We start from the raw sequence: 26,456 nt of genomic DNA, 5'->3' as shown, positions 1-26,456 counted from the left end.
ATTAGAGATTTGAAATTTAAAATGGATTTTTACTGGAGAAACGAAACGCATATGTCATTGAACTGCGTTGAGGACTGAGGCAGTGTTCATAGTTTTCAATTTAATAGAATACGTGTATTATGTGTTTTTATCAACAATCCCTTGTATTAAGATTTATCTGAGGGTGTAGTGCTGTGTTTATTTTGTATATATCCATATATACTTATTAACTTATGTTTTATAATGTAAATGAATGTGAAAATCGTGTTTGGACTGAAATCAAATTGTCGGTTATTCGCTATCAGTTTTTAAGTGTGTATTGTACTATGAGCGTATGTTGTTAATAACATCGCATACTATAGAATACTTAAAAGGTTAGTTGTTGTTGTATAATAATCAATTTCGTATAATATTATCTGTTTACAAAATTATAAGCCCAGTCGTGACCATGTTATTCGATATGGTATTGATATTGAGAAGAAATCTTTGAAGTTGATCATTCATTTAATTGACATGTATGTATTTTTAAATGAATGCGTCGTATTGTATTGAGTTACATTTCTTTTTAAACAAATTTTATATGAAGAATCATAGATACAAGATAATTTTCGTATATTCGATTCTGGATTTAAAAATAAATACGATACTGTTTTGTCTATTCTTTAATATAGATATGGTTGTCATTGAGATTGTTGTACAAATTTTTGGTTATTTATCAATACTATTACATGCATGTGTGTTTGTGACTGTATTACACAAAATCTACCGAACTAAATCATATATACTCCCCATGCTCTTATTTTCTGTTATCATATTTATATAAATATTATAACAGAAAGTGGAATAAAATTTCTTAAATAAAATTAGCCAAGACACTCATTAAATATAAGCTGCCAGTGATAGTTGCATCAAAATCGGTCCAGACACAATTTACCTATACATAATATTCTTTTTATCTTATTAAGTGAACATTCCTAAAATAAAACAAATATTTTTTGAATTTACTACGCTAATTTTATTATTGTAAAAACATTATCATCTCGATGTTTCGGTTACTTTTCAGCAACTGCGATCACGGGTAGGCGAGATCCGAAGTCATTGGCGTAGTAAATCTGAAAAATATTAGTTCTATTTTAATGAATACTCGCCAAAGTCCTACATTAAAGTCTCTTATTATTATACATACAGACAGTAAAATTTATATATATATATATATATATATTTATATGTATAAATGTATATATAATTAAAATAACTCCTATCTATTAATCAATAAGCATAACCTAAACATTTTTTTACAAACACATAATTAATTTCATAAAAAAAATAATATTTCATCTCATTAGTCATAAACGAAGTCTTTCGAGTGATACTGTATATTATGTAGCCTTAAACCTACACCGGGGCGCGAGTCCCAGGTACTGTTGAAGCTCCTCTCCCCGCATCATGGACCTGGTACCCGCACGGTGAATCCATGGAATGATGAGATGTTTCATCTCATAATGTTACAACTATAGCTTCTTATATACATTAATTGTAGAAAAATATAAGGCTGTATATATACGTATGTATATATATATACATATATACATATATATAAATTATGTTAGAGGTCAATAACTTAATGTATTACAACTATTATACAGGTGTATAGTCTGGTATCATTGAATATCCAACATGGAGTCGAGTAGTATTCGCTTCACGGCGGCGGAGGGGGGAGCACGTCTTGCAGCTAACGCCGGATCCCAGAATGTTCTGGTCACTGAGCACACATCCTTCGTGGCTACCAGCGTGCTTTTAGAACACGCTTACATGATACGAGGGTAGGTCGAAAAGTTATAGAAATCTATTGTGTTTCATTCATGCAGATGGGTCCGTTTAGTTGAGCAATTTTTACAATTCTGATGATGTTTTTTAGATCTTGATTTAGAATCAGGATAGATATATGACATTAAAACTTTATTGTGAAGTGCTGTATCGAACCCAATATTTAGAATATATCGATCAAGTTTCTTTATCGATAAATTTTCCATTCCTATTATTCCTGTATTTTTCTCAATATATACATTTTATTCGTAGTCCCCTTACATCTGAACGTAAACGTTCATTCTACATAACACGCGCTACCCGCACACGATGCACGGCGCACGAGCTATCAATACTGACGGATCTCAAAGTGAGCAGGGTCAATGACATCCAAGAGGTGGACGATTGGGCCATGGAGGTTGATAATAAGGAGGTAGGTTGGATAAAATTTGATAAAAGTTTGATTTGAGTTCATCCCATAGCTTTGACAAAATGAGGGTAGGTCGATTTAACCTTAGCGAAAAGGTTCAAGACAAGGAGGTAGCTAATTTTACACTATATTAAATTTAAATGTATGGTCTCTTGCTTATAATTTCATTATATTTAATTGTAATACTATTTTTAATTCAACTTATTTAATAATAAATTTCTTAACGATTTAGAGAAAACTATAAAAATGTAGTCCCAAATCGAGAAGGGACAGGTATGGTAAGGTAAGGTAGGTAAGTCGTAAGACATGTATTGATTAGTTACAGACTGTATATTTTTTATCAGGTATTTGTGTGCACTTCGACGGTATTCAAGCACGTCTTGCAGGAGAGGATTCTAACTATGCAACAGATAAACGTACTGATAATTGACAGTTGCCATCTCATATTCAAGGATCAAGATTTGCAATACGTATGTATTGGTAATTACTAACGACCTCACTTTCCATGATAAAAGTAACTTAGTTTAAGGTTTTGTGGGTGTTATTGTTGCCATTACCAAAAAAAAAAAAAAAAAAATTTTTAAATAAACTTTTTCATATATATAATTTCCTTCCGGTAAATTTAAGTTTGCTTGGATAAGTTTTGAAAATAATATAGTCGAAATTTACCAACACACTTAAATTATATTTACTTAGTATTTCACATTTATTAATATTAATAAATAATTGAATGTTAATTGATATCAACGTTATTGATCGTCAACTACCCTACGAAAAAAGAACGTTAACTACCCTACCTCCTCCTACGAAAAAAGAAACCTATATTCCCGTGCTGGAACAGAGTATTCAAGCGTGACTAACATTATTTTATTTGTATGAGAATTATCATTATTGGGAATACAACTCCTTCATATATAAGCCATTAAAAATATATAAAACGTTTTAGATAATGACCTGTTACAAGGAATCCGATGAATCTAGCAGGCCGCGTATATTAGCGTTGACGTATCCGTTGTTTACGTTACCAAAAGAACACGAAGGTGACGCTAAAGATGATGACGATGATAATCATCACAACGAAATACCCAACGGTGATGACGATGATGACGTCGAGAGAGAAATAGAAAATAATGATAAAGAACAGATTGAGAACGGTGATGAGAGGGACAGCGATTGTGATAATATAGATGATTTCGATATGTACGAAAAATTGGAGTGGAAAATTGAGGAATTGGAGAAAAGCTTGTGCTGCAAGATGGATCTAGCTGAAGATATCGACAGCGGGAAACGGTAAGAGTTTTATTATTATTTTTCACGACGTATAATTCCGAGGTGTTGATGATCGACCAACAGCAGCCTATGATTTTAAATTTAAATACACTAAAAACAAAAAAATATGCCATACAAACTTATTTACATAGAGACCCAATCATATAAACCTATTTAAGACATATACACGGACGTAGTCATAGCAAATATATATTAATCCCCAGCATGTCATCCTCATTGGCGAAGCCCAAAGAGGTTATAATAGAGTACAGTCCCCGCACCAAAAGTCCAGAACTACCAGCTGATTATATACAGCTGGAGGAGTATATGAGGGAGTCCGTCAAAAGTGCGCTGGACTTCATAAATGAGCACAGGTAAGTCTTTGATGAAGAGTTTTAAAATTACAGGACCCTTTGGTGTTTGTACTTGTATTTGGTATAAAAATAACATATTGTTATTAGTTTGAAAATATAATACGTAAATATTATTTTTATTTAGATTAATATCCGCGAAAATCTTAGATCTCACCATTGGGTGATATTTATGACTATTGTTGAGACACTTGTTTGCAAATTACGATTCCTAAAGCGGTGTTTTTAGGTGATTTCCAAGATTTTGTCAAATTAGTCTTTAAACCAATATTGCTATATCAATAAATAGTTCATTCAAGTCCAATAACTCTGACTTTTTAATGACTGACGAGCCTAAAAAGCCACGGTCTTAAAAAGCCACGGTTAGGGCCTACCATCTCCTGTTGAAACATCGCCTATCCGATATCAGATCATAATAAAGTAGGACTGTTAATTCGAAATGACCAGAAATATTCATGACGTCTATAAACATAAGAAATTAAATTGATCAAATAAAGTGTCTATGTCTCCCGTGTTTTATTCGAAGAAATTAAATTTTCATCGAAAAATCATGTGACTTGTGACTTTTGGAATGTAAAAAAATGTTAAAAAATCGTGCTCTGACTCGAGTTAGAATCGACACTTAATTTCCTGCTGTGAAAACAAGAGCTGGAAGAACATAAAAGAAAATACGTGTGGTAGTCCTTTTACGAGTAGTTTTAAAGGTGATTTGATTCCTCACCAGGTACGACCCCACGGAGATCTACGGCGAAGATATGTATGAGGAGTTCAAAAACATCCCCGACCCGACCCTCGAGCCCAAGGCCATATTCAAGCAGTTCCTATACGTGCTGGACCAACTCGGTGAGTACAATCTGCGATAGTGACTTACATACGGAAATCTAACATGCCCTGAGACAGATATAATAATGTTCTATACTGTTAATGTTATATATATATGTGTGTGTGCATATGCGTAGAAACTTTTTTATATTATTAAGGCGTGTACAGACTGAAATATATGAATGAAAATCTATAAAATATTCCCAGGCCCTTACGCGGCGGACAAAGCAGCCTTCTCGCTGCTCATCAAATTGGAAAAACTTAAAATCAAAGTGCCATACGAGAGACATTTTCTTCTTTTGTGCGTGTGTACTTCCGTTTTCGTAAAGATAAGATGTTACACAGACAGCGTTCTGTCAAAGTATGATAACGATTGGGAAAAGATAACCACATTCTTGACTCCGAAGATGCTCAGATTAGCTGAGATTTTAGAGCAATTCTATCAGAACGAATCGTCAGACAAAGCAGAGAATGAAAAAGACACGAAAAATTGCATCGACGATAAAGTCGAAGACAATGTTAATAAAGTTATAAATGACAACTTGAATAGAGATAACACAAACGATGTCTCAGATCAGTCCAACGAGGCGAAAGCAGATGTATCGAAAACTAACGAGCTTTTAAATGAAATAGAAAAATGCGATTTCGTAACGCTTGGCAACAAAATCGAAGACAGGGTTCATATGTACGAGGCTAATCTTAAAGACTATGAAGAAAACTATATGGGAGATAAAGTAACAAATAGCTTGTGTTCGGTAGTTGAGAACAGAATTGGTGAAAGTGACATAAAAGTTGATGACAGTCTTAAAATGGATAACGTTATTGATGTAATGAGTGAGTCTCCGAAGTTCAAACGGCAGGGTCATAGGTCACGCGGTCGGGGTCGAGTGCCAAGGGTGAACAAGGTCCAAATGCAGGCAAACCCAGACGCGCTCTGTGGTATTGTGTTCGTGAAGGAGCCTTTGATGGCAAAGATATTGTTCATGTTAATTGTGGTAAGTTGTATTTTTTTTTATTGATTGTTAAAAAAAAATGTCAAACTTTCTGATTTTGAATCTTATTTTCTAGTTAGTTAGTTATGAAATCAATTAGCTGTTTTTGTTTTTAATACAAAGTCGTTAAGGTTTGTATTTGTCAATTCCATATTATCTAGAAACCAACATGTCGTCTATAAATGTATATTTTGTATCGTAAAATAAATAAATTATAATGCCCATAGGACTTATCTCGTTCCCGTCCCACGCTGTCACATCTATGCGCCCAGTACTGTACTGATGATGGAGACGCCAAAGAACATAGGCGACATGAGGAAGTGCTTAAGAAGTAAGTAGATTAAGGTTCAAGTAAACTTGATTGTACGCAATCATTGAATCCATGTGACTCCTTTGGTATTTATCAATCCTTAAATATATTAGAATTACAAACTAATTATCTCAATGGCAGGTTCCGTATGCATGAATGTAATCTATTACTAGCGACGTCGGTGCTCGAAGAAGGTATAGATCTGCCCCGGTGTAATCTCGTTGTGAGATGGGATTTGCCACCTTCGTAAGTATTTGTTGCTTTAAAATGTAGCTAGCAAATACAAAACTTTACTATAAATTTCATTCTAAATAGGTACCGGTCACATGCTCTGTGCCGAGGTCGAGCACGCGCTTGTCGTGCTGCGGTCACGTTACTGTCGAAGGCCGAAACGCATACTGATCGGCTGCTACATCATCTCGCTATTTATAGGGAGCTAGATCAGGTAAAGGAGGGGATAGATTGATGTTCTCTTATATATATTACAAATAGTAAATTTATGTTTTGTTCATAGATAATAACAAGGAAATGCGGCTGCGGAATCCAATATGAACCTCCGCAGGAGGAAGAACATCACGCGGATACAGTTGCTTTCATGGTTAAATCCTATACACCTTTAGAGAATAAAGTCAAAAAACTTGAAACTATAGAAAGCGACGATATAAGCGATAATGTTAGCCCGTGTTTAGAAAATTCTTTGAATGATACTAAAGAAAACGTAGTTTTAGGTGATAGTGAGATAGATAATTGTATTACAGAAAACGAAGACTGTACCAAAGATAATAATAGTAAGATATGCCAAGACACTGTAACAGAAAACGATGTTAATATTAAGGCACTTAGCGAAATCTTAATCAATGGTGACAAAGATACTCTTGGTGAACGTATGAAAGATTTACAAAATAAAATCGAATCAGAGGCATCGTTAGACGAAATATCCGAAGGAATCGCAAATATTGAAGTCAAAGATGATTCGGACGTAAACAAAACATTAGATTTTCGCGAAAACGACAAAAAACTAGAGAACATAAAGTACGAATATAAAATTAAAAGTGGCAACGATGAAACTTTGGCGAGCGTGGATCTAAATACAGCTATAGCATTGATAAACAGGTATGTGCATATACATGGTAGAGACAGTAAGATAAACATTCAGTTGTGACACACATTGACTGCTATGGATAGTTATGTTATATCAAAAAAGCATCTACAAATAGATTTTATGTAAAGATTAAATCTACACTCTACTTAAGATATAAGAAAATGAAAGTTACTTACAACACATTTATATATACATTTTTTTTTTTTTAAAAGACTTAATTCATCTTCATATTCGATTTGATATTACTATCATGTGTCATGTCTATCAGATACTGTGGTAAACTACCCTCGGATACGTTCACACGTCTAACGCCTCAGTGGCGTACTGAGCGCGTTATTCTGAACGACCGTCGAGGCGAGCCGCGCGACGCGTATGTATGTACACTGAGGATGCCGTTGAACTGTCCCGTGAAGTTTAACATCGTGGTGAGTATTAGTGTGTATTATGGGTTGTTTAAGTGTCTGACACTTTTGTTTAATTTAACTTTGTTGTTTTTTTTTTTTAACTGTCAACGAAATTGTTTTTATATTGTTTTATCAAGTTTTTTTGATTGCATAATATTATTTATTTAGTGACGATACTGCTTACAATGAAGTCAATAAAGTCTTTAAAAATATGTTTAACGTTAGTGACTACTTTTGTTTTTCTTCATAGATGATATTGTTGTCTAATGTATTTTTGGTAATGCCGTAAATTGGTTGGTGGAATTTCTCGTAAATACTGAATATCGAGGATATAGCTGAAGTTGGGGTTTTGAACTAGGGTCATCCAATGCCAACGAGGTCGTTGGCTCGTCGGATGGCTGCTCTGTTGGCGAGTAGGGCGTTACATCGCGCTGGGGAACTTGACGATCAATTGCTACCAATAGGTACGTAGGGTGAATTACTAAGATTTGAGTTAAAAAAACGTAAATGTAACCAATATTTTTTGACTATTACGCGTTTTTTTTTTCATTTTGACGACATACTCCCGAAGTTTTGTTGACTTCGCAGCGACCGTGATCACGAAGACGAGACGAATTGTCCGTTTCATTTTAGACTTAGTCTTAGATTTCATTAATGAAAAAAGTGACTTTAACTAACTGTTAAGATCCGTAAATAGATGTTAGTTATAAGATTTTGTGAAGCGTACATGTAATGTTCAAAGGCTTATGCTGATAGTTACTGCATTTTTCTTGTCATCATTTGTTATCATTGTTAAAATTCCGTTTTTAAACTTTTCCTACGAACACTGAAATGTAATTTTTTTAGTTTCTAAATTCCGATGTGTTGTTTTTGTCATTCTATTCATCGACCGTGCGTTTTATGCATAAATTTTTTTTCATCAGCAGCATTTCAACTCAATTTATCAATATCTTTACTGTGCGTAAACTTAAAATAGCTGCATTGATTTACAAAAGGTAAAGAAAACTTCAAAGCCGCTGAAATGGAGAACATAAATTTGGAAGAATCGGGTGAGAACGCGCGACCGGGGACCACGAAGCGCAGACAGTATTACTATAAACGGGTAAGTTGGTCGAATACAAAACGACAAATGTCGGAATCCAAGTCCTCCTAATAAAATGTCAGTTGTTTTGCCATAAGCCTGTCTGGTCCAACAGGTTGGGATAACAGCATATCATTGAATTTCCATTTAATTTAGATAAATCAGTGTTTTCTTAAACGATGCTAATTCGGTTCGATGGGAGGTCAAAAATATTTTTGATTTTCATAATATCAGCATTTTTGTTAAAACAACTGAGAGCTCGCCACAGACTAAAAATATTTATTTCAATGTTTCCATTCACATAAGTATGACACAGACAATAAATTATTTTTATAAAGTAGTTTTACTTAAATTAAAACTAGATTTTACTGGATACCCATATAAACAATATTATTATTTTGATAATTATTCAACAGTTTTGTTATACGGATTAATTTCGCCATTTTTGTATGCAATTTTATCTACAGCCCTGATCAAATAGATATCTTAAATTCTTAGGTTCTGTCTTTTGCTTTCAAGCAAAACAACTGCATATATATGGTTTTCCCTCGTATTTTATAGCAATCAACTGTTTTGTATAGAGATTTCTTTTTGCAGACGGCATCTGCGTTCACGAATTGTAGACCAGTAGTGGAATATACGGACGAAGACATAGAAAAAAAACCTCATACTTGCGATGAGGGAAAAGTTGGTGAGTTAATATATATGATCCTGAATAAATGTATGATATGACTTGATTCTCAGTAAATTAATGTTTTTAAGACTACGATTTTAATACAAAAAATATATTTTTAACTATCATATCGTTAAATGAACATGTATCTACCCTCACTTTACGATAATAGCCATTGAGCTATTGGTTTGTAAGAAATAACAGATTTCGCCTCTGTCCTGTCGTATTTGATGTTTACAGTTTAACAAAGATATACTTTAATTGATTACGATAAGGTTTATTTTTGTTTGAACACTTGCGATACTTATAAAGTGTATATATCTTTTCTTAGTGTCTCGTAACACGCTGTACGCGATAGAATCACGACTCTGCTGCGCTCTGCCCGAGAGGTACAACACTCGCGGCAGACGGTTGCACGCGCCGCAGAATGCCAGTCAGGCTATAGGAATACTCATGTTAGGAGGAACTAGGTGAGTGGTGGAAGTGTGTCAGAATTAATAATTACAATTTTATTAACTTACTATGGAAGATCAACGAAACTATCTTTGGTATAGGCTGTAAATATTTTGTTGCTGTTGACATAGAGATTTAATCCAACGAAAATAAATTAATCAGCATTTTACAAACACAAAAAAATATATGCTATTTTTTATATACAATAAACGCATTATCTTTTTGATATTATTATAAAATTATTCTCCTGTGCTCTGAAAATGTATTTTTCTGCCAATATATGATTTTGAATTAATATCATTGGTGCAAGACTGCAAATACCCGCGTTCCCGATTTATACGCGTTCGGGAGAAGTACGTGTGAGAGTTTGTTGCGCGCCCCACGCTGACGTGAGACTCACAGATACAAGGGTCACGAGAATAACACGGTGAGTATACTATATAGGATAAATGTGGGTAGATATCAAAATTTTTTTTGGCAGAAGCCTCTTATATAGTATTCAAAGTCTATAACTACTTCCACATGTACACCTAAATTTTAATATTAATGCATATTATATTTTCTTGAAGTTAATTGTTGAACTAAAAAAACTGGTTAGGCTCGTTTCACAGCAAAATTCCTCTCCACTCCATGGACATTAAAGGTTAAAACTCAAAAAAGGCAGCAACAAATTTAGTAAATTCTATAAAATAACCGACTAGTTTAGGTTAATTTGAACACTAACTCTAGTGAAGTTAAACTTATCAACAATCCTTTTCTATATATATATATAGAAAATTTTCTATGTATATATATATATATATATATATATATATATATATATATATATATATATACATAATTAACTGCCCATATTACATAGCTCAGTCGATTTATTAAGGTGTTTTTTGCAATAGCTTTATGGAGTTTGTTTTCTCGGACGTCCTTCGAGTGCGACGCCGCGGCATGAAGCTCGCGGACACTACTCACAATAACTACTACGTGGTTCCGACCGTTAAGAGTGAGTAGTTAGCATTATAGGAATTCTACATTTGTATTACTGGACTCATAATAAGACTGAACAAAATATAAATTCAAATATTTTTTTTTTTCTGTCAAGAAGGACCAATATATTATCGGTCGGTCTATAACTAGGTACAACTCGCAAAATTTTATTTGGAGAGTAAAGTTATAAATGTATTTGAGAGAAGATAGTATCGGCAAAAAAATAGAATATCGTCACAAAAAAAATTTACAGTCCGAAGCTTATTTGTTGTAATTTGTGATATTTCAAGAAACAACATCCGATGGCGCCACATGGATAGACATAGACTGGCCTTTCTTAGACTTAATATATCAGCACACAGAAGAGAAGAGATGTTTAGAAATAGAGAAGCCCATGTTGTGGGAAGAAGAGAAGAAGAAAGAGGAGAAGAAGGGAAAGAAGATTGAAAATCCGCTGCTTAAACCAGGAGAGGTATTCGTGTTTGACGCGGAGAAGTACAAGGAAGCGGTCGTGACGCCCTGGTATAGAAATCAGGATCAGCCTCAAGTAAGACTTATCCAAAGGGTTTTATGAGCTAAATTATTGATACGGACATAAAAAAATCAATGAAACAATGATCCAATACTTACTGTGACTCGAATAAATTTGTAACATTCATCAATATACATTTATTTATATCTGTAATGTGATGTACGCAAAAAAAGATTCAGGAGAAAAAAAACTATTACGTCATCATATCTCGTATATTTTTTCAGCGAGACATTTGAATGAAATACGTTACATCAACAAAATTACGATGTTTTCCATATAATTTTATTTTTATCGCAAAAAAAAAGGTTCAGGGCAAAAAACTATCACGTTGTCTCATCGCGTGTATTCTCCCACAATCTCCCACAGTTCTTCCTGGTTGCGGAGATATGTTGGAACCTGACGCCGGAGTCGTCGTTCCCGTCAGCGCAACACGCGAGTTTCCGCTCGTACTACAAGAGCAAATACGGCGCTGAACTGACACAGAGCAATCAGCCGTTACTCGACGTGGACCACACGAGCGCTAGGCTGAACCTGCTAACACCACGGTGAGTGCAGCTCGAGGTATACGTTCTCAGAAAAGAGATCAGAAGTGACTTTTAAAAGTAATAATCGATAAAATTTCACTATACATTTATTAAATTCACACAAAACTAGAAACAATTTTAAATCAACAACTTTGAACTAACTCGATTTAAAGTTAGCGTGAAATGATATCTGAATATAACGTGAAAGAAAGATTTAAACACACAGAAAAACTACGATCGATTCATCTGTCAGCGACGCGTGCTACGATTACGAACGAAAAGAGTCCTCATCTCTGACAACTGCTTATATGTCGTTCGCCCCTCTCCAACCCTCTCATATTCCTATATATATATATTCTGTGCAACAAATCTAGGTTCGATTCCCGGCTTCCAAACATGTGTATAATGGTTAAAAACTTGGTACGGGTCGTCGTAAAAAGTGTTGTCTAAACCTTTTCTATAATAGAATTGTATACTACCCACCAATAGGTCATATATAAGCTTTGTTTGTTGCAACATCGTTACATCATTATACAGGATGTTCTAAAAATGCTTAAATCAGTAATATTTAATATTTTTTTTATTTAGGTACGTGAATCGTAAGGGCGTGGCTCTACCTGTGTCGTCGGAGCGCACGCGTCGCGCGAAACGTGATCGTCTCGATCAAAAACAGATTCTAGTTGCGGAGTTGTGTATGAGACATCCTTTCGCTGCGCCTCTATGGTGCGCAGCGGTTGCGTTACCATGCGCTTTGTACCGGTACGTGGGTCCGATTCCATAGCAGATATCTTGATGAGATACTTATGTACAGTAGATAGAATTTACAGTGTTTAGGCTGGTTTTAATAGTATAATATGCAAATAAGACTAGTTAAGTGTTTAAATGTCTTATGTTCATTGAAATCATGTACTGTGTAGTATAAACGCGCTGTTGCTCGCTGATGAAGTGAGGCGTGCTGTGTCAAGGGATGTGGGAGTTGGGCAGCCTAGAGATGACATATCATGGCCGCCGTTGGATTTTGGATGGAGTTTAGCGGAGGTGATCAAACAAACACACACACACACACACACACATATATATATATTCAGATCTTTCCTCAACTACTCAGTGAAATGAAGCACCTAAATGAAGTGAAAAAAAATCGTAATTTTTACTGTATATATATCAAATTAGCTATGTCCCCGATTTAGACTGCGAATAGTTTCTTTTGATTATTTATATTAATAAAACTGATATAAATATGTAATATTAAGTAATTACTCCTTATTACACCAGAAATCTACAAGTGAAAATCTCATTAAAATCGATCCAGCCATTTCAGAGATTAGACGGGACAAATAAACACAAATACATGAAAAATAAACATCTACATACATTTAGTAATACGCTGTTATTGTAATACAAACAGACAGTACAATTATATACATATATATAGTGTACTGAGATGTAAATTAATTCATAATATTATGAAAATCAACAGGTTCTGAGCGCTGATTCTGACAAAGGGGATAAGAAAAAAGAAAATGAAATGAGGTAAAAAACAACACATCACCAAGAAATTAAATATTTTTTATGTTCGTAAATGATTTCTTAAATAGATTTTTTTATATACTCTAATAATAATAATAAAATAACATTATCTCTTATAATTAAACAAATAACTATTTTTATTATCCGCTTTTGTTGATATTTTCTATACAATTAATATCTTGACCTAACGTGTGGGTTTCATACGATGGAAATATCCCGACACGTACATAGACGACATTATACTTGATACGTCGGCCGCTAAGAGGATGCGTTCCTGACAGGTTTTGAATTAGCGATATAAGTTTTAACGGACGTACAATATAGTAAAAATTTAAATATATTAATTAAGTTATGTTTATAAAAATAAAAGTTTTTTGTCGGTACGTTCTTTCAAAGTTACATCAAGTTTTTGTTACGGAATTTATAAAATAAAGGTCATTTTAAGTTTATATTTTCCTAATACAAACACAATATTATTTTGTCAACGATTTTATTATATATTTTTATTATATAAATAGTCACTATGTACCCAAGTATTGACCATAGTATAAGTATTGTTATTTATTTTATTGATGGACGTGTAAATTCACAGGTTTCAGGAACGCAATCTCTGAGCGGACGAACGCTTGAAGTAAAATCTAAACAGATTTAGATAAAACTTTTGATTTCTAATACGCTCTCTTCATAGATATTAACTTTAGATTGATCTCTGTTATATTAAGAAAAACATATTATTTTCTTCAACAGCGATTGCTGTTCCAGAGATGGAGAAAAAGAGAGTATAAAAGATACAGAAGAGAGACCGGAAGTCAAAGAGAAGACTATTAATGATATCTTACAAGAGAAAGAAGACGCCGAAAACGTGGGTATAAATAGAAGTAATGCAGTATATTATAGTACGGCAGTTGGAATGCAAACAGGAAGTGGTAGAAATTCATTTTCAAGGAATTTTCAGTGTTTCTTTAAGACGAACTTTATTAACATGACTTATAAGTCACAATCCCTCTCCCTCTCCCTCTCCCTCTCGCTCCGTCTCCCCCCCCCCCTATTTGCGTAAAACCTTTAACTTGTTAGAAGTCGCATAAGGAGTTTCACTTCAAAAGTATATAAGTATTGTAAATTACATCAAAATAGTTGCAGCCGATTGTTGCGTTTAACCTCGTCTTATCCGGACAGGGCTTCGAAATAGGCACCTGGAGTAATGACATGGCGTCCTCAATACCTTTGGACGAGCTGATGGAACCCCTACCACCAAACGTCACATTCTGCACTTCAAGCTCCGGTGAGTTTAAATAAAAGTAATATTGTGGGATGTAATACGCGTCCTTTATTGATTTTAACAGCACACTCCCGAGGTTTCGGTTACTTTGCAGCAACCGTGGTCACGGGCAGACGAGACGTGAATGTCTGTCAGTGGGTCTTGTTATATTCGTAGTAATCTGAAAAAAAATTATTAGTTTAATTTAAATGAATACTCGCAAACTCTTAGATCTCACTCCGGTAAGTCACTGACAAGGAAGGTAGTTACGAAATTAATATATACATTATTAAATTAGTATATGTTAAATCTTGCTAAGAAAAACTATTATGTAACTTTTTGACGGTAGTCGTATACCTACGAGGGGTGATCAATAAGTAATGATAATCAATATGAAACAGAACTATTAGATAAAAAAAAGTATTTTATTTTTCAACAAAGTCTCCTAACAAGTTAATACATTTAGTGTATCTTTTTTCTAAGCCCATGATTCCCTTAGAAAAAAATTCTTTGTCTTGACCCTCCAAAAATGCCTCTACTGCGGCCATCACTTCACTATTGTCCTCAAATTTGTTGCCCCGGAGATGTTCTTTGAGCCGATGAAAGAGGTAGAAGTCACTGGGAGCTAGATCTGGCGAATAGGGAGGGTGTTCGAGCAGTTCGAACCCCATTTCTTCAATGGCAGCCATCGCAACGTTGTCTTGGTGAAACAGCACTCTAGCGCGCAGTTTACCGCGTCTTTTTGACTTAATAGCCTCTCGCAATCTTCTTATTTGGTCTGCGTAGTAAGAGCCTGTTATAGTGGCCCCCTTTTCCAAATATTTCACCATAATAATTCCTTCTGCATCCCAGAAAACAGACGCCATAACCTTTCCCGCTGAACTTGACACTTTGAATTTCTTCGGCGTTGGTGAGGAAGCTCGTTTCCAAGTCATTGATTGTTGTTTGGTTTCGGGATCAAAGTGGTGGATCCAGGTCTCGTCCGTGGTCACAAAACGCGACAAAAAATTTTCCTTATCGGCCTGGAACTTTTGAAGATTCACCCTCGAAATGTCGACTCGTTTCTTTTTTTGCTCGTCGGTTAACATTCTCGGCACCCAACGCGCATAGACCTTTTTCATATGCATTTCGTTGACAATGATTTTTTGAACGCTGCCATAGGAGATCCCTGTGACCTCTGCTACATGCCTTACGGTCACCCTTCGATCGGCCAACACGATATCTTCCACTTTTTTTACGTTTTCTCCAGTAAGGGACGTGGAAGGGCGTCCTTCGCGATGTTCATCTTCAGTGGAGGTTCTGCCCAGCTTAAATTCCTTTGCCCAGCGTGTGACTGTGGAATATGGAGGAGCAGACTCCCCCAATGTTTCCTCTAAGTCGCTGTGTATGTCTTTGGTAGACATTTTTTTCAGGCAGAGGTACTTGATGACAGCTCTTATTTCATTTTTCTCCATTTTGATGTTTTCTCTTCGACAGTTCGTATTCAAATGAATGTATCTTCCGGTAATGGTGTCCTATTTATACAATTTTTTGAAGCTGAACTAGTGGATAAATAAGCAAGCAGAAAAAAAATAATTTGGGGTTTTGTGCGTTCTAGAAATACTCGATTATCATTACTTATTGATCACCCCTCGTATTGTTATAAGAGAAGTGTTGATAAACAACCCTAATAAATATATAAGTGTTGCCAGCATCTATCAAAAAACGAAAACTTAAACAAGACAAATAGTAACCTACTATTCAGTAAACAGGATTTCGGTTTATATAACCTAGACTACAGCGCCATCTGTCGGGATGGTTTGTTAATCTAAACCGTCTGGGAATTCACCGGGACTATATGTGAATATATAGTTTTATAATTTTAATTTGTTTCACAGGAGGCGCAAATTGGTCTGATCCCATAGACAAACCTAAAAGCGATTTCAATCCAAGCCGAGCGTTCTCTATGGCCGACAGTGATTGTTCTTACATGTCCAGGTACAAATATGTTATAGTGAAAATCTGACACTCCTATATAATCAATGCCAAGAATAGTTCACCGAATGTTTCTTGAGCTCCCACCTATATCTCTAACTATCTAAAGTATCTATAGTTTAATGTCCAAAAATATTATTAACAAAAATCGTTGAAGATTTCTTTGGCAGGTAGTTGTATATAATAAAAAAGGTTATAATTCGGTTTAAAACTATAATAATTGGTTAACTATTACCTTAGCGTTACCAATACATATTATAAAACGAAGTCCCTCGCCGCGTCTGTCTGTCTGTGTGTTCGCGATAAACAGAAAAACTACTGCACCGATTATCAAACAGTTATCACCACTCGATAGCGTGATCCTCGAGGAAGGTTTTAGTATGTAATTTGTTAAGTTTTTGTATTTACTTGTGTGTACATTAAGAGTATACGTACTTTAAATGTTTAATACCTCTAAAATATCTTTTTATTTTATATTAATAGAATTGAATTGAATAAACCGGAAGTACCGTTTAAATGAAACTAATATTTTCGTGTACTAGGCGTTTTTTGTTATTTTAACAACACACTCCCGACGTTTCGGTTACTGAAGCAGCCGTGATCACGAAGACGAGATGAAAGGGTGATGATTGAGATGATTAAAATAATAAAAAGCATTTTAAAGAAGTTAAAATAATCAAAAACGCGAGGGAAATCTGAAAATATTAGTTTTTTTTATGAATACTAGTCCTGGATCTCATTACGGAAGTATTTTTTCCATTTTCAAAGAAAAAAATATTTATTGACAGCGATTTCGACACCGACGATTCGAATATGTCCGACAGTGATGATGACACCGACACTAGCGGCTTCTGCAGCAGTAAAAATACTAACGGTATGTATTTCGCGTAACACTAACATACAAACAGACATACATACAGCGGTATACTTGTGAATATAGTGAAAATAAAATAACGTAGCTAAAACACTCAATTTTGGAAAGATAGTCTTCTCTCAAAAGCGTTTTTAATGAGGCTTAAAGATGATTTCTTGTGATAGATCTCTAGTTAGAGACGTAAAACTATTTTTAATAATATGATGTTGAGATCATTGCGATTGTTATATACTCAATGAACTTAACCATTAAAAAAAAAATCATAAAACAGTAATAATAAAATGGGCGATGGACCCGACACCAGCACGCTGAATCCATGGAATGCTGAGGAGTTTCGTCTCATAATAAAGCATATTTTTTTTACTTGTACAGTAACGTTAAATAATATCCTTAAAGTGAATGCATTATCTTCGTATACTCATATTTTTCGTACTTCAAATCGTCGCGTTAAACATAAATGATTTTCTGTAAAATATTTTTTTCGAGATCCCTAAAAGTAATAAAAATACAAAACATTTTTCTTGGACGTTGGACGATGTATACAAAGAGATGTTTATTTACAAGACTTTCATGAACAAACTCGTTTGAATTGAACAAATAGTATTCCCTTTATAACATATTAAGCTGAAATAATAGATCAAAGTCTGTATGTTATTGGTACGTATTTATTTTGTAAAATTATATCTCTCAGCGGCGATGGGAGTTAGGATAGAGTACAAAACCGCTCACGAAGCTGAAGCTGTGGACATAGAACGTCGAAGGCCTATCGCGCCGGCCCCTCAACCGGATGCACTTGATGACGCTCGTGACTTGAAGGAATGGGGACAGGTGTTGAGGGAAGGGACCGCCCCAGAAGAGGTTGGTTATAGAAAATATTCGATGCAATCCAGGGATATCATCAAATGAAAGTGAAGAAACTTTTCAAGATTTTCTTTAGTACAAAAGCATGAAATAATGTTTTTCGTACATTAAAATTACCAATAAGGAACTATTATTATCGAATTTCACTGTTCTTAAAATATAATTTAAATTTTTAACATTTATGTATATACATAAGTCTGTTATTGTTTATTTAGATGATACTTTTATTCGTTTTATAGTATGTGAAGAAGTTCAAGAACGCAGTATTGAAACACGAAGCCGATATAAAGGATAAAGGTTATTTAATTGACAAGGACACACCTATAGTTGAGTTACTTCCTGAAACTACGAAAGATTTAGACAAAACTAATAGTGAAATATTGAAAGTAACTATTAAAAGTGATTCAAATTTAATGAACGGGGACGACACATCGACAATAGAAGTTTGTGATCCCGTTCATACACAGACTGATGTACAAATAAAAGATAAAATAGATAAAGATAAAAATATTACAGATTTCATAGACGACATATTTCCTTACGGTAATCTATTAGAAGTCGAAAACGGTCAAATAACATTAGAATCGATAGAAAGAAACAAAAGATTATTATTGGCGGAAATAAAGAATAGTTTGAGTGAAGAAGAGATGAAGAAGATGCAATGCTTCTCCATGAAAGACGTTGACATAGATTCGCCGGACTACGTTAATGAGAAAATAGTGAACGTCGGCTTCGATACCAACGAGAAATATATAGATAGGGTCAATGATTGGAGTGAACGGGATTTAAAACCCTATTACCTAGACAGTAATGGTATTAATGGCAAGGAATTCGATTTCGACTATCAGCCAGACTTGGAGGGACATCCGGGGCCCAGTCCTAGTGTTATTCTCCAGGTGAGTTCATTTGTTATCATAACGAAACAAAAAATAATAGAAAATTTACAAACATCCCATATTTGATGCAAGGTATAAAGTTAATTTTATCTTGATGATTGTAAGTTAATGTAAGGCACATAATAAAGTTTTCATACAAATGAGCATAGAATAACTATGCCTAAATGATTCATGCTCCTAATTTATGCAAACTATCCTAGATAGGGTTGTATTAAAAAAAATTATCTATTGACATATATAAGTAATTGCAACTTAACTCAATGTCCCAGTTAATGACACTTGTTAATTATGTAGGCTTTGACGATGTCGAACGCCAACGACGGCATCAACTTGGAGAGGTTAGAGACGATAGGTGACAGTTTCCTGAAATTCGCCATAACAGCGTATTTGTATTGCGCTCTACCCGCGGTGCATGAAGGAAAACTGTCGCATATGAGAAGCAAACAGGTATTGGAATCTAAGATTTTCGCGAGTATTCATTTAAATGAAACTAGTATTATTCGGATTTACTACGCGGATTTTATTATTTAAAAACTACATAATCCCGACGTTTCGGTTACTTTGCAGCAACCAACCGAGTTTTTTGCTGCAAAGTAACCGAAACGTCGGGATTTTGTAGTTTTTAAATAATAAAATCCGCGTAGTAAATCCGAATAATACTAGTTTCATTCAGGTATTGGAAGTTGAAAACTCGTGTATAAATTCTTTTAAAACATTTTCCAATAGGAAAATTTTAAATTTATGTTAATGAAATATTATTATATATATCTTTATCATTTCTGCTTTACGATTCCTGTTATGTTATTGTTTATATATAAACAGGTTTCAAATTTGAATCTATATCGTCTCGGTCGCAATAAACGCCTCGGCGAGCGCATGATCGCGTCCAAATTTGAGCCGCATGACAACTGGCTGCCGCCCTGTCACCAGCCACCGCCTACCCTACAAAACCATGTACGTACAACATCGAGGGAATTATATTTCAGGAATATATAGGAAATATTGATATATATGTGTGTGTATGTATTAAACATGTATGCATAGTTTTCTGTATCCATTTAATGTGACTGAAAAAAGAGCATGTCGTCAAAATAGACTTTTATTATCACTTGACAAAATTACCTTCACGTCTGATTTTATCAGGTTTTTTTTATATTTTATTTGGGTCCAAGAGGGTTTAAAATCTATTAAACGCGAAAAGAATAATCAAAATCGGTTATTTTGATCAAAAGTACGGAATTAATAGGGAATCTTTTATTGTTGAAAACCTTATAGTAGGTCATGTGTACAGGGTGACGTCAAGGACGGGGAAAATGAGCCTCAAGTCGACAGCACCGGCTGTTTTATACCTTACAATCTTATAACACAGCATAGCATACCAGGTAAAATATCATTCAATATAAAAATCACAGGTTTATTAATTTTTTTGACTATTTTTAGTTAGACTACCCATCAGAATATTGTGTTCAAAAAAATATTTGTATTGTCTTCGTAATATTTCCCACATAAATTGTCTTATAATTTTAACAGCCTGATAGGAATTGCTTTATAAAACTTGTATGGAGGTTATTGAAATGATTTTTTTTTAACTCGTTTACCAGTTTCAAGTGAATGAGTCCTACACCCCTAAGTAGAAATCATTTATTTTTATTTTATTATTTGAGAAGAAAGTCAATGTACTTATTTACTTACTTCACTTGCTTTGAACTTTCATTATTATTAGCCTGGTGCCTGGTGCTGAATATCAATGTTAGCGTAACCATTATATTAGACAATTTCTTGCAATTTTTAACTCCTACCGTCCAGACAAATCGATAGCCGACTGTGTGGAGGCCTTGATAGGCGCGTATCTGTTGGAGTGTGGTCCACGAGGCGCTCTCTTATTCATGTCCTGGCTCGGTATCACGGTGCTGCCAACTCACACGGTGCCGTTGCCAGAGAATCACCCGTTTGTAGTCAAAATGGTGAGTTATACAACGTATTTTCCACCCACACATAAAGCTGTGTCAGTACCCGCCATATGTCTTATAAACTCAATGAGATCTAATACTTTCGCGAGTAATCGTTTAAATTAAACTAATATTTCCGGATTACTGCGCGTATTTTACTATAGACTTATATTTATTTTTACAATATTTGAAAAAAAAAAACAATAAAAATTTCCATTAAACTTCTTTTCTTATAATTTAACTGTTTAGTTTTTGGTGAATACGAAAAAGCATTTCAGAATAAGAAGAGAGCTAATTGTCATTTATATCAGAAAACTTTATCAAAAGCAACACAGTCAGAGTACTAGTAAATGAAATTTTAAATGTTATTAAATGTTTGGCAAATAATTTTGTTACTTAAAAAAAATATCATAAAAAAAACACACTGTCGTTTCGTATTCGTGATAACGGTTGCTGCAAAGTAACCGAAATTTCAAGATTATGTTATAAAATAATCAAAAACTTAGTTTCATATAGTGTAAAAAAAGTTTTTAAGTTTGTATGTGCAGTTGATTTTATGACGTTCTAGAGAAATAGACAAGATGACAAAGAGACGGATATTAGTGATGAGGAGGACGATAAGTGGTGTTGGGACGGACGGCCGCCCGGGAGCCTTAAACCTCACAAGGACAGTGAAGGGCGTTGGGTGCAGGTGAGTGTAGCTGTAATATATATGTCAGTACTTTATCCATACCACCTTTCTTTCCTCTTTTAGAAATATGTTGCGATATTAGGTATTAAGAATATAATATTTAAACATATATTAATTTATTTGATAGTTAGATTTGTTATTTAATAGTGGCTTTATGAGACAATTATATGTCTTAATGATATATATATATATATATATATATATATATATATTAAGAAAAAAGAAATGTACACGAAAGCAAACTAAACATCCTGTATAATCATTTCGGGCCATCACTCTATTCCAGCTAATGAATTAATTATCTCGTAAGAAAAATAAATTTTCAGATCGTCCTCCCATTATTATTTATTTTTTTTTTCGATCGGCTAGTTGGACTAGCAAATATATATATATATATTTGCTATGAGTAGAGTTAATAGATCAGAACTTGCGGGTAGTTGAATAAATTTACTAGTAAACTGATAATGATGTGACTAGAGAAACTGACACAATAACTTTAATCTCAACGAAAAGTACTTGATTGTAATTGTAATAAATAATGAATAATCTTGTAAACTCCATGTAATTTTTGTTGTAAGACAATTTATGGCGCGTTGAAATCGCCTCCGTCCCCGCTGCTAAGGTACATCGAAGATCCCGAGGGAGAGTTGGAGCGGATGCTATCAGGTCAGTCAATACGTATCTGCTGTGGGCGTAACCACAGAACTAACGAAATACGTTTCATCATTATTTATTTTTGTGTATAATTTCAGGCCTATATTATATACTCTGTGGCCCATGTGTGTAAATAAAACTGGAATTTGGCATAAAACTATGTTTTTTTCTCGATTCGGGTTTAGCATTACGAGATCTAAAATTTTCGCGAGTTTTATTCATTCAAATGAAACTAATATTTCTCGGATAAACTCCGCGTGATTTATTTCTGTAAAAAACTAAATACTCCTTGATCGCGAACCGTGATCACGGCTGCTGGAGAGTAACCGAAACGTCGGGATTGTGTAGTTTTTTACGAAAATAAATCACGCGTAGTTTAAATATTAGTTTCATTTAAAAGGCTTAGCATTGCTTCGTTATCTCAATGTAAATGTGTATATATTTTATTGCATATGAAAGTATCGGATTTGTCCAACGAAGCTATGTTTTTTTCACCACTTAGGTTCAACATCGGTTCGTTGGCTCATTTAAATGCTGACTGAATTTCCCCAGGTTACGATGCGTTGGAAAACACGCTTCAGTACCGCTTCCGTGACCGCTCGCTGCTACTGACCGCGCTCACGCACGCCTCGTGTCACAACAACACGCTCACGGACTGTTACCAGAGACTGGAGTTCTTGGGGGACGCTATACTCGGTGAGTGGCGTCTTTGAAACCAGAATATTATGGTCTCATGATATCAAATTTAAGGATTTAATGGATTCCATGGACAAATTAGGACTTTTCTGTGATAAAAATTTTTCTATTGTGTTTTTCCACTGTGTTGGTATTCGACGTGTTAAGTGATTGTTCCCAAACTGAGTTCCACTAACGCTCCCGTTAGCTGAAGCATCAGTGCATTCTTCTAAACTTCCAAGTTGCCATCTGTTTGTCTGTCTGTCTGATTCCTGACCTTGGCCGCAGACTATTTGATAACCCGTCACCTGTACGAGGACCCTCGCCGCCACTCTCCCGGCGCCCTCACGGACCTGAGGTCAGCTCTCGTCAACAACACCATCTTCGCGACGCTGGCGGCTAGACACGGCTTCCACAAGTAACTTATAGCTCATAACACTTTATTCGCTAATTCATATTATAGTATTTAAATAATTGAAGGTAGGAAAAAATTATTATATACTATACTAATAGGGAAAAACTTGAATACTATTTCAGGTACTTCCGCCATATGTCTCCAGGTCTCAACGAGGTGTTGACGAAGTATGTTAAGATTCAAGAGGAGAACGGACACTCCATCAGCGAGGAGGTCAGATATATTAATAACTAGTGATGTGCTTAACATCCGTATCCGCGGATGACTTACGTAGATACGTAACCGTATTTTTTTGGCGAGTCCCTCTCCCTATTGAATCTATATATATAGCTAATATATAGGTAAATAAACAAAAGCATTGTCTTAATTTATTGTGACGTATTGTCTTAGCTTCAAGAACCTTTTACTATTGTTTGAATTAAATAATGAAGTAATTCCCAAAAACGACTTTAATCGACACGACACATCACTATCACGTAGGGATTTTTTTTTAAGAATATATATTATAAATATATATACGATTCCCAAGTCTACCGAAATGCAAAATGTCATCAAAATCTGTTTAATCGCATAATATTTATACCTATAATATTTTCCACCAAGTAAATGTTACTTTGTCTAGCATTGTAGTGACGTCATGGCTCGGGTGTTCCAATGTCTGTAGGAACAATGCAAAAGGCTGGTCAATCGACGCGCGTTATGTCCTAACATTACTCGTGCCATGATAATATACATTGTTCATACAAAAAAAAATTCTCACGTAACATTTCTGACGAATCTATACCGAGGACTTCGTACAGGCATTGAAAAAAAATAACCTATTTCCTGTAACCTACGAAATGATATAATAAAAAACGGTATTTTCTTTGGGGACCCCACATCGATCAAGTTTCGGAGATCGGTTTTCACAAACAGACAGGCGGACGGAAAATTCTAGCCCTACCCACCGGTTTTGATCAGATACGATCTCACGACATGTGTATAGATGATATTGTGATGATTTTATTTGATGTGTTTGTATTATTCGATAGCATTATTTGATACAAGAGGATGAAATGGAGCAAGCTGAAGATGTAGAGGTTCCGAAGGCTCTCGGGGACTTGTTCGAGTCAGTCGCTGGAGCTATATTCCTCGATTCTGGTGAGTATTGAGGATATATTACGGAGACGTAGATAGGCATATGATTTCAGACATATTTTTGGTAAGTGGTCTACTAAAGGTATAGTAAAGTATGTAGGTAGATAGGTGAGTAGGTAGGTGTCTAGGTAGGTTACGACCCCTCGACCCCTTGTAGCTCCACTTATGGCGGCTGAGGGTAGCCGGGCGGGCTTTAGCCGGTAGGAGCCCGGCATAACCACACGCCTCCCCCCGGGGCGTGTGGTATCCATGAGGATTTCCCACCCGTTAAAAAAAAAGTTATCTAGGTAGGTAGGTATCTATATATTAATACATAACAATAAACATCTTTTAAATTTTAAATAGTAGACGTATGTAGAGACGTAGTATTTATTTGAATCACCATATAAGACAAGTACCGCGAAGCATTTCCGAATTTAGTCATTTTTATTTATATTCCTAGTCAGTGGGCGTCTGTACTGCGACATGCGACAGATGGACATTATTATTTTAAAGAACTATAAAAAGTTTTACTAAAACGATGATGGTATATATTTTATTCGCGTGTACGTGTACATATGTGTGTATGTGTGTGTGTGTGTGTAGGTATGTCCCTGGCGGCCGTGTGGCGCGCAGTCGGCGGTCTTCTGCGGGCGGAGCTAGACGCGTTCAGCGCGGCCGCTCCCAAGTCACCCGTCAGAGAGCTCTTGGAAGCGGAACCTGATACAGCCAAGTTTGGGTGAGCTGACAACTCAATGATTATATAACATAACAGAATATACAACAAGACTGTATTTGAGTTAAAAATATTCTCCATTTTGTGATTAATTCATGAATTACTTCTATATATATATATCAGTTGACAAATCACTGTCTCTACTCAGGTCACGATGGCTCAGTCGTAAAAGCTATTAGGACATTATATTTCGAAGGTCGCCGCTTCGATTCCAGCTCGTGTCAGTATTTATTTAATCAATAACATTTCCAGTAAACCGGAACGTCTAGCGGACGGTCGCCGCGTGCGCGTGTGTGTGGAGGTGTTCGGCCGCGGGTCCTTCAAGGGAATCGGTCGTAACTACCGCATCGCTAAGGGTACAGCCGCGAGGTGCGCGCTCCGGCACTTACGGTCCGTGAGACCGAGGTGAAGAACCACGTGCGCCGTCCCTCAGACCGGACTTAGTGTTAATGTTAAGTCCGTGACCGGATATATTATGCATTAAGACCGACCGGTCTCTGAGACGGATTTACTAATCGGTCTCAGAGACCGATAACTATAATAACCGATAATACGATGTCTCAAACTGTTTTTTAAAATGCGCCGATGTATAGACGTTTTGTAAATTTCTCTATTGTAATGTATACCAAGCGCTGCAGTCGTGAAGTGAACGAAATAACCCTCAGTAGAATAATGAATTGATCGCATATAAAAACATTTTATATCTACAAACATACAGTTTTTTAATTACATATATATATATATATATATAATAACTTGTCATTTAACTCCACTCCTTCATATAAAAAATTCTAGAATGTATACAAAAAAAAAAAAATCTTAAAAACAGCTGTTTTGTGATATTAAACTGAGAAAATCTCTTCGAAGAATTATTTTTCTAAATTTATTATATAATATAATTCCCTTCATATATATATGAGTCGTGCTATGATAGACAATGAAGCGATACTCACTTGAGGGTAGGCTCTGAAACTAAGCCTAAAAGCCGTTCTAACAAACTAACTTTTCTGATAAAATATTATATTTTTATGAATTATGAGATTTTTAAAACAGTTTTCTGTAATACGTACTCGAATATAATCACGAAATACAAAA

At 35.0% G+C, this 26,456-nt stretch overlaps 1 protein-coding gene across 2 annotated transcripts; it reads left to right on the top strand.

The window, feature by feature from the left end:
* Nucleotides 1–67: 67 nt before the first annotated feature.
* Nucleotides 68–26,456, top strand: LOC116778289 (endoribonuclease Dcr-1). Of its 2 annotated transcripts, none has more exons than XM_061525762.1 (42): nucleotides 68–353; nucleotides 1,626–1,802; nucleotides 2,059–2,218; nucleotides 2,560–2,685; nucleotides 3,162–3,505; nucleotides 3,709–3,858; nucleotides 4,580–4,698; nucleotides 4,885–5,672; nucleotides 5,897–6,000; nucleotides 6,121–6,225; nucleotides 6,295–6,424; nucleotides 6,494–7,092; nucleotides 7,350–7,506; nucleotides 7,844–7,949; nucleotides 8,481–8,587; nucleotides 9,164–9,257; nucleotides 9,571–9,709; nucleotides 10,003–10,119; nucleotides 10,589–10,692; nucleotides 10,967–11,223; nucleotides 11,575–11,753; nucleotides 12,321–12,491; nucleotides 12,650–12,770; nucleotides 13,213–13,265; nucleotides 14,025–14,124; nucleotides 14,439–14,544; nucleotides 16,398–16,497; nucleotides 17,283–17,368; nucleotides 18,060–18,226; nucleotides 18,469–19,125; nucleotides 19,420–19,572; nucleotides 19,948–20,079; nucleotides 20,417–20,507; nucleotides 20,932–21,089; nucleotides 21,643–21,765; nucleotides 22,344–22,431; nucleotides 22,972–23,115; nucleotides 23,383–23,512; nucleotides 23,632–23,722; nucleotides 24,541–24,649; nucleotides 25,232–25,364; nucleotides 25,614–26,456. In XM_061525762.1, the coding sequence occupies exons 2-42, from the start codon at nucleotides 1,657–1,659 to the stop codon at nucleotides 25,768–25,770; spliced, it is 7,101 nt and encodes a 2,366-aa protein (XP_061381746.1). In that variant the 5' UTR covers nucleotides 68–353; nucleotides 1,626–1,656; the 3' UTR covers nucleotides 25,771–26,456. The 2 variants fall into 2 exon arrangements, with proteins under 2 accessions (XP_061381746.1, XP_061381745.1); XM_061525761.1 differs by having other exon boundaries at nucleotides 14,010–14,124.

This window comes from Danaus plexippus, chromosome 31 (genome assembly GCF_018135715.1).
Source record: "Danaus plexippus chromosome 31, MEX_DaPlex, whole genome shotgun sequence".
Lineage (NCBI taxonomy): Eukaryota > Metazoa > Arthropoda > Insecta > Lepidoptera > Nymphalidae > Danaus > Danaus plexippus.
This window is presented reverse-complemented; position numbering and strand designations above follow the sequence as displayed.

Bases quoted from the DNA above. Each gene is read 5' to 3' on its own strand.
- LOC116778289 (XM_061525761.1), top strand. From the start codon at position 1,657: ATGGAGTCGAGTAGTATTCGCTTCACGGCGGCGGAGGGGGGAGCACGT. The intron at 12,492-12,649 runs GTACGTGGGTCC...TGTACTGTGTAG, and splicing joins TTACCATGCGCTTTGTACCG to TATAAACGCGCTGTTGCTCG. The intron at 19,126-19,419 runs GTGAGTTCATTT...TTAATTATGTAG, and splicing joins GTCCTAGTGTTATTCTCCAG to GCTTTGACGATGTCGAACGC.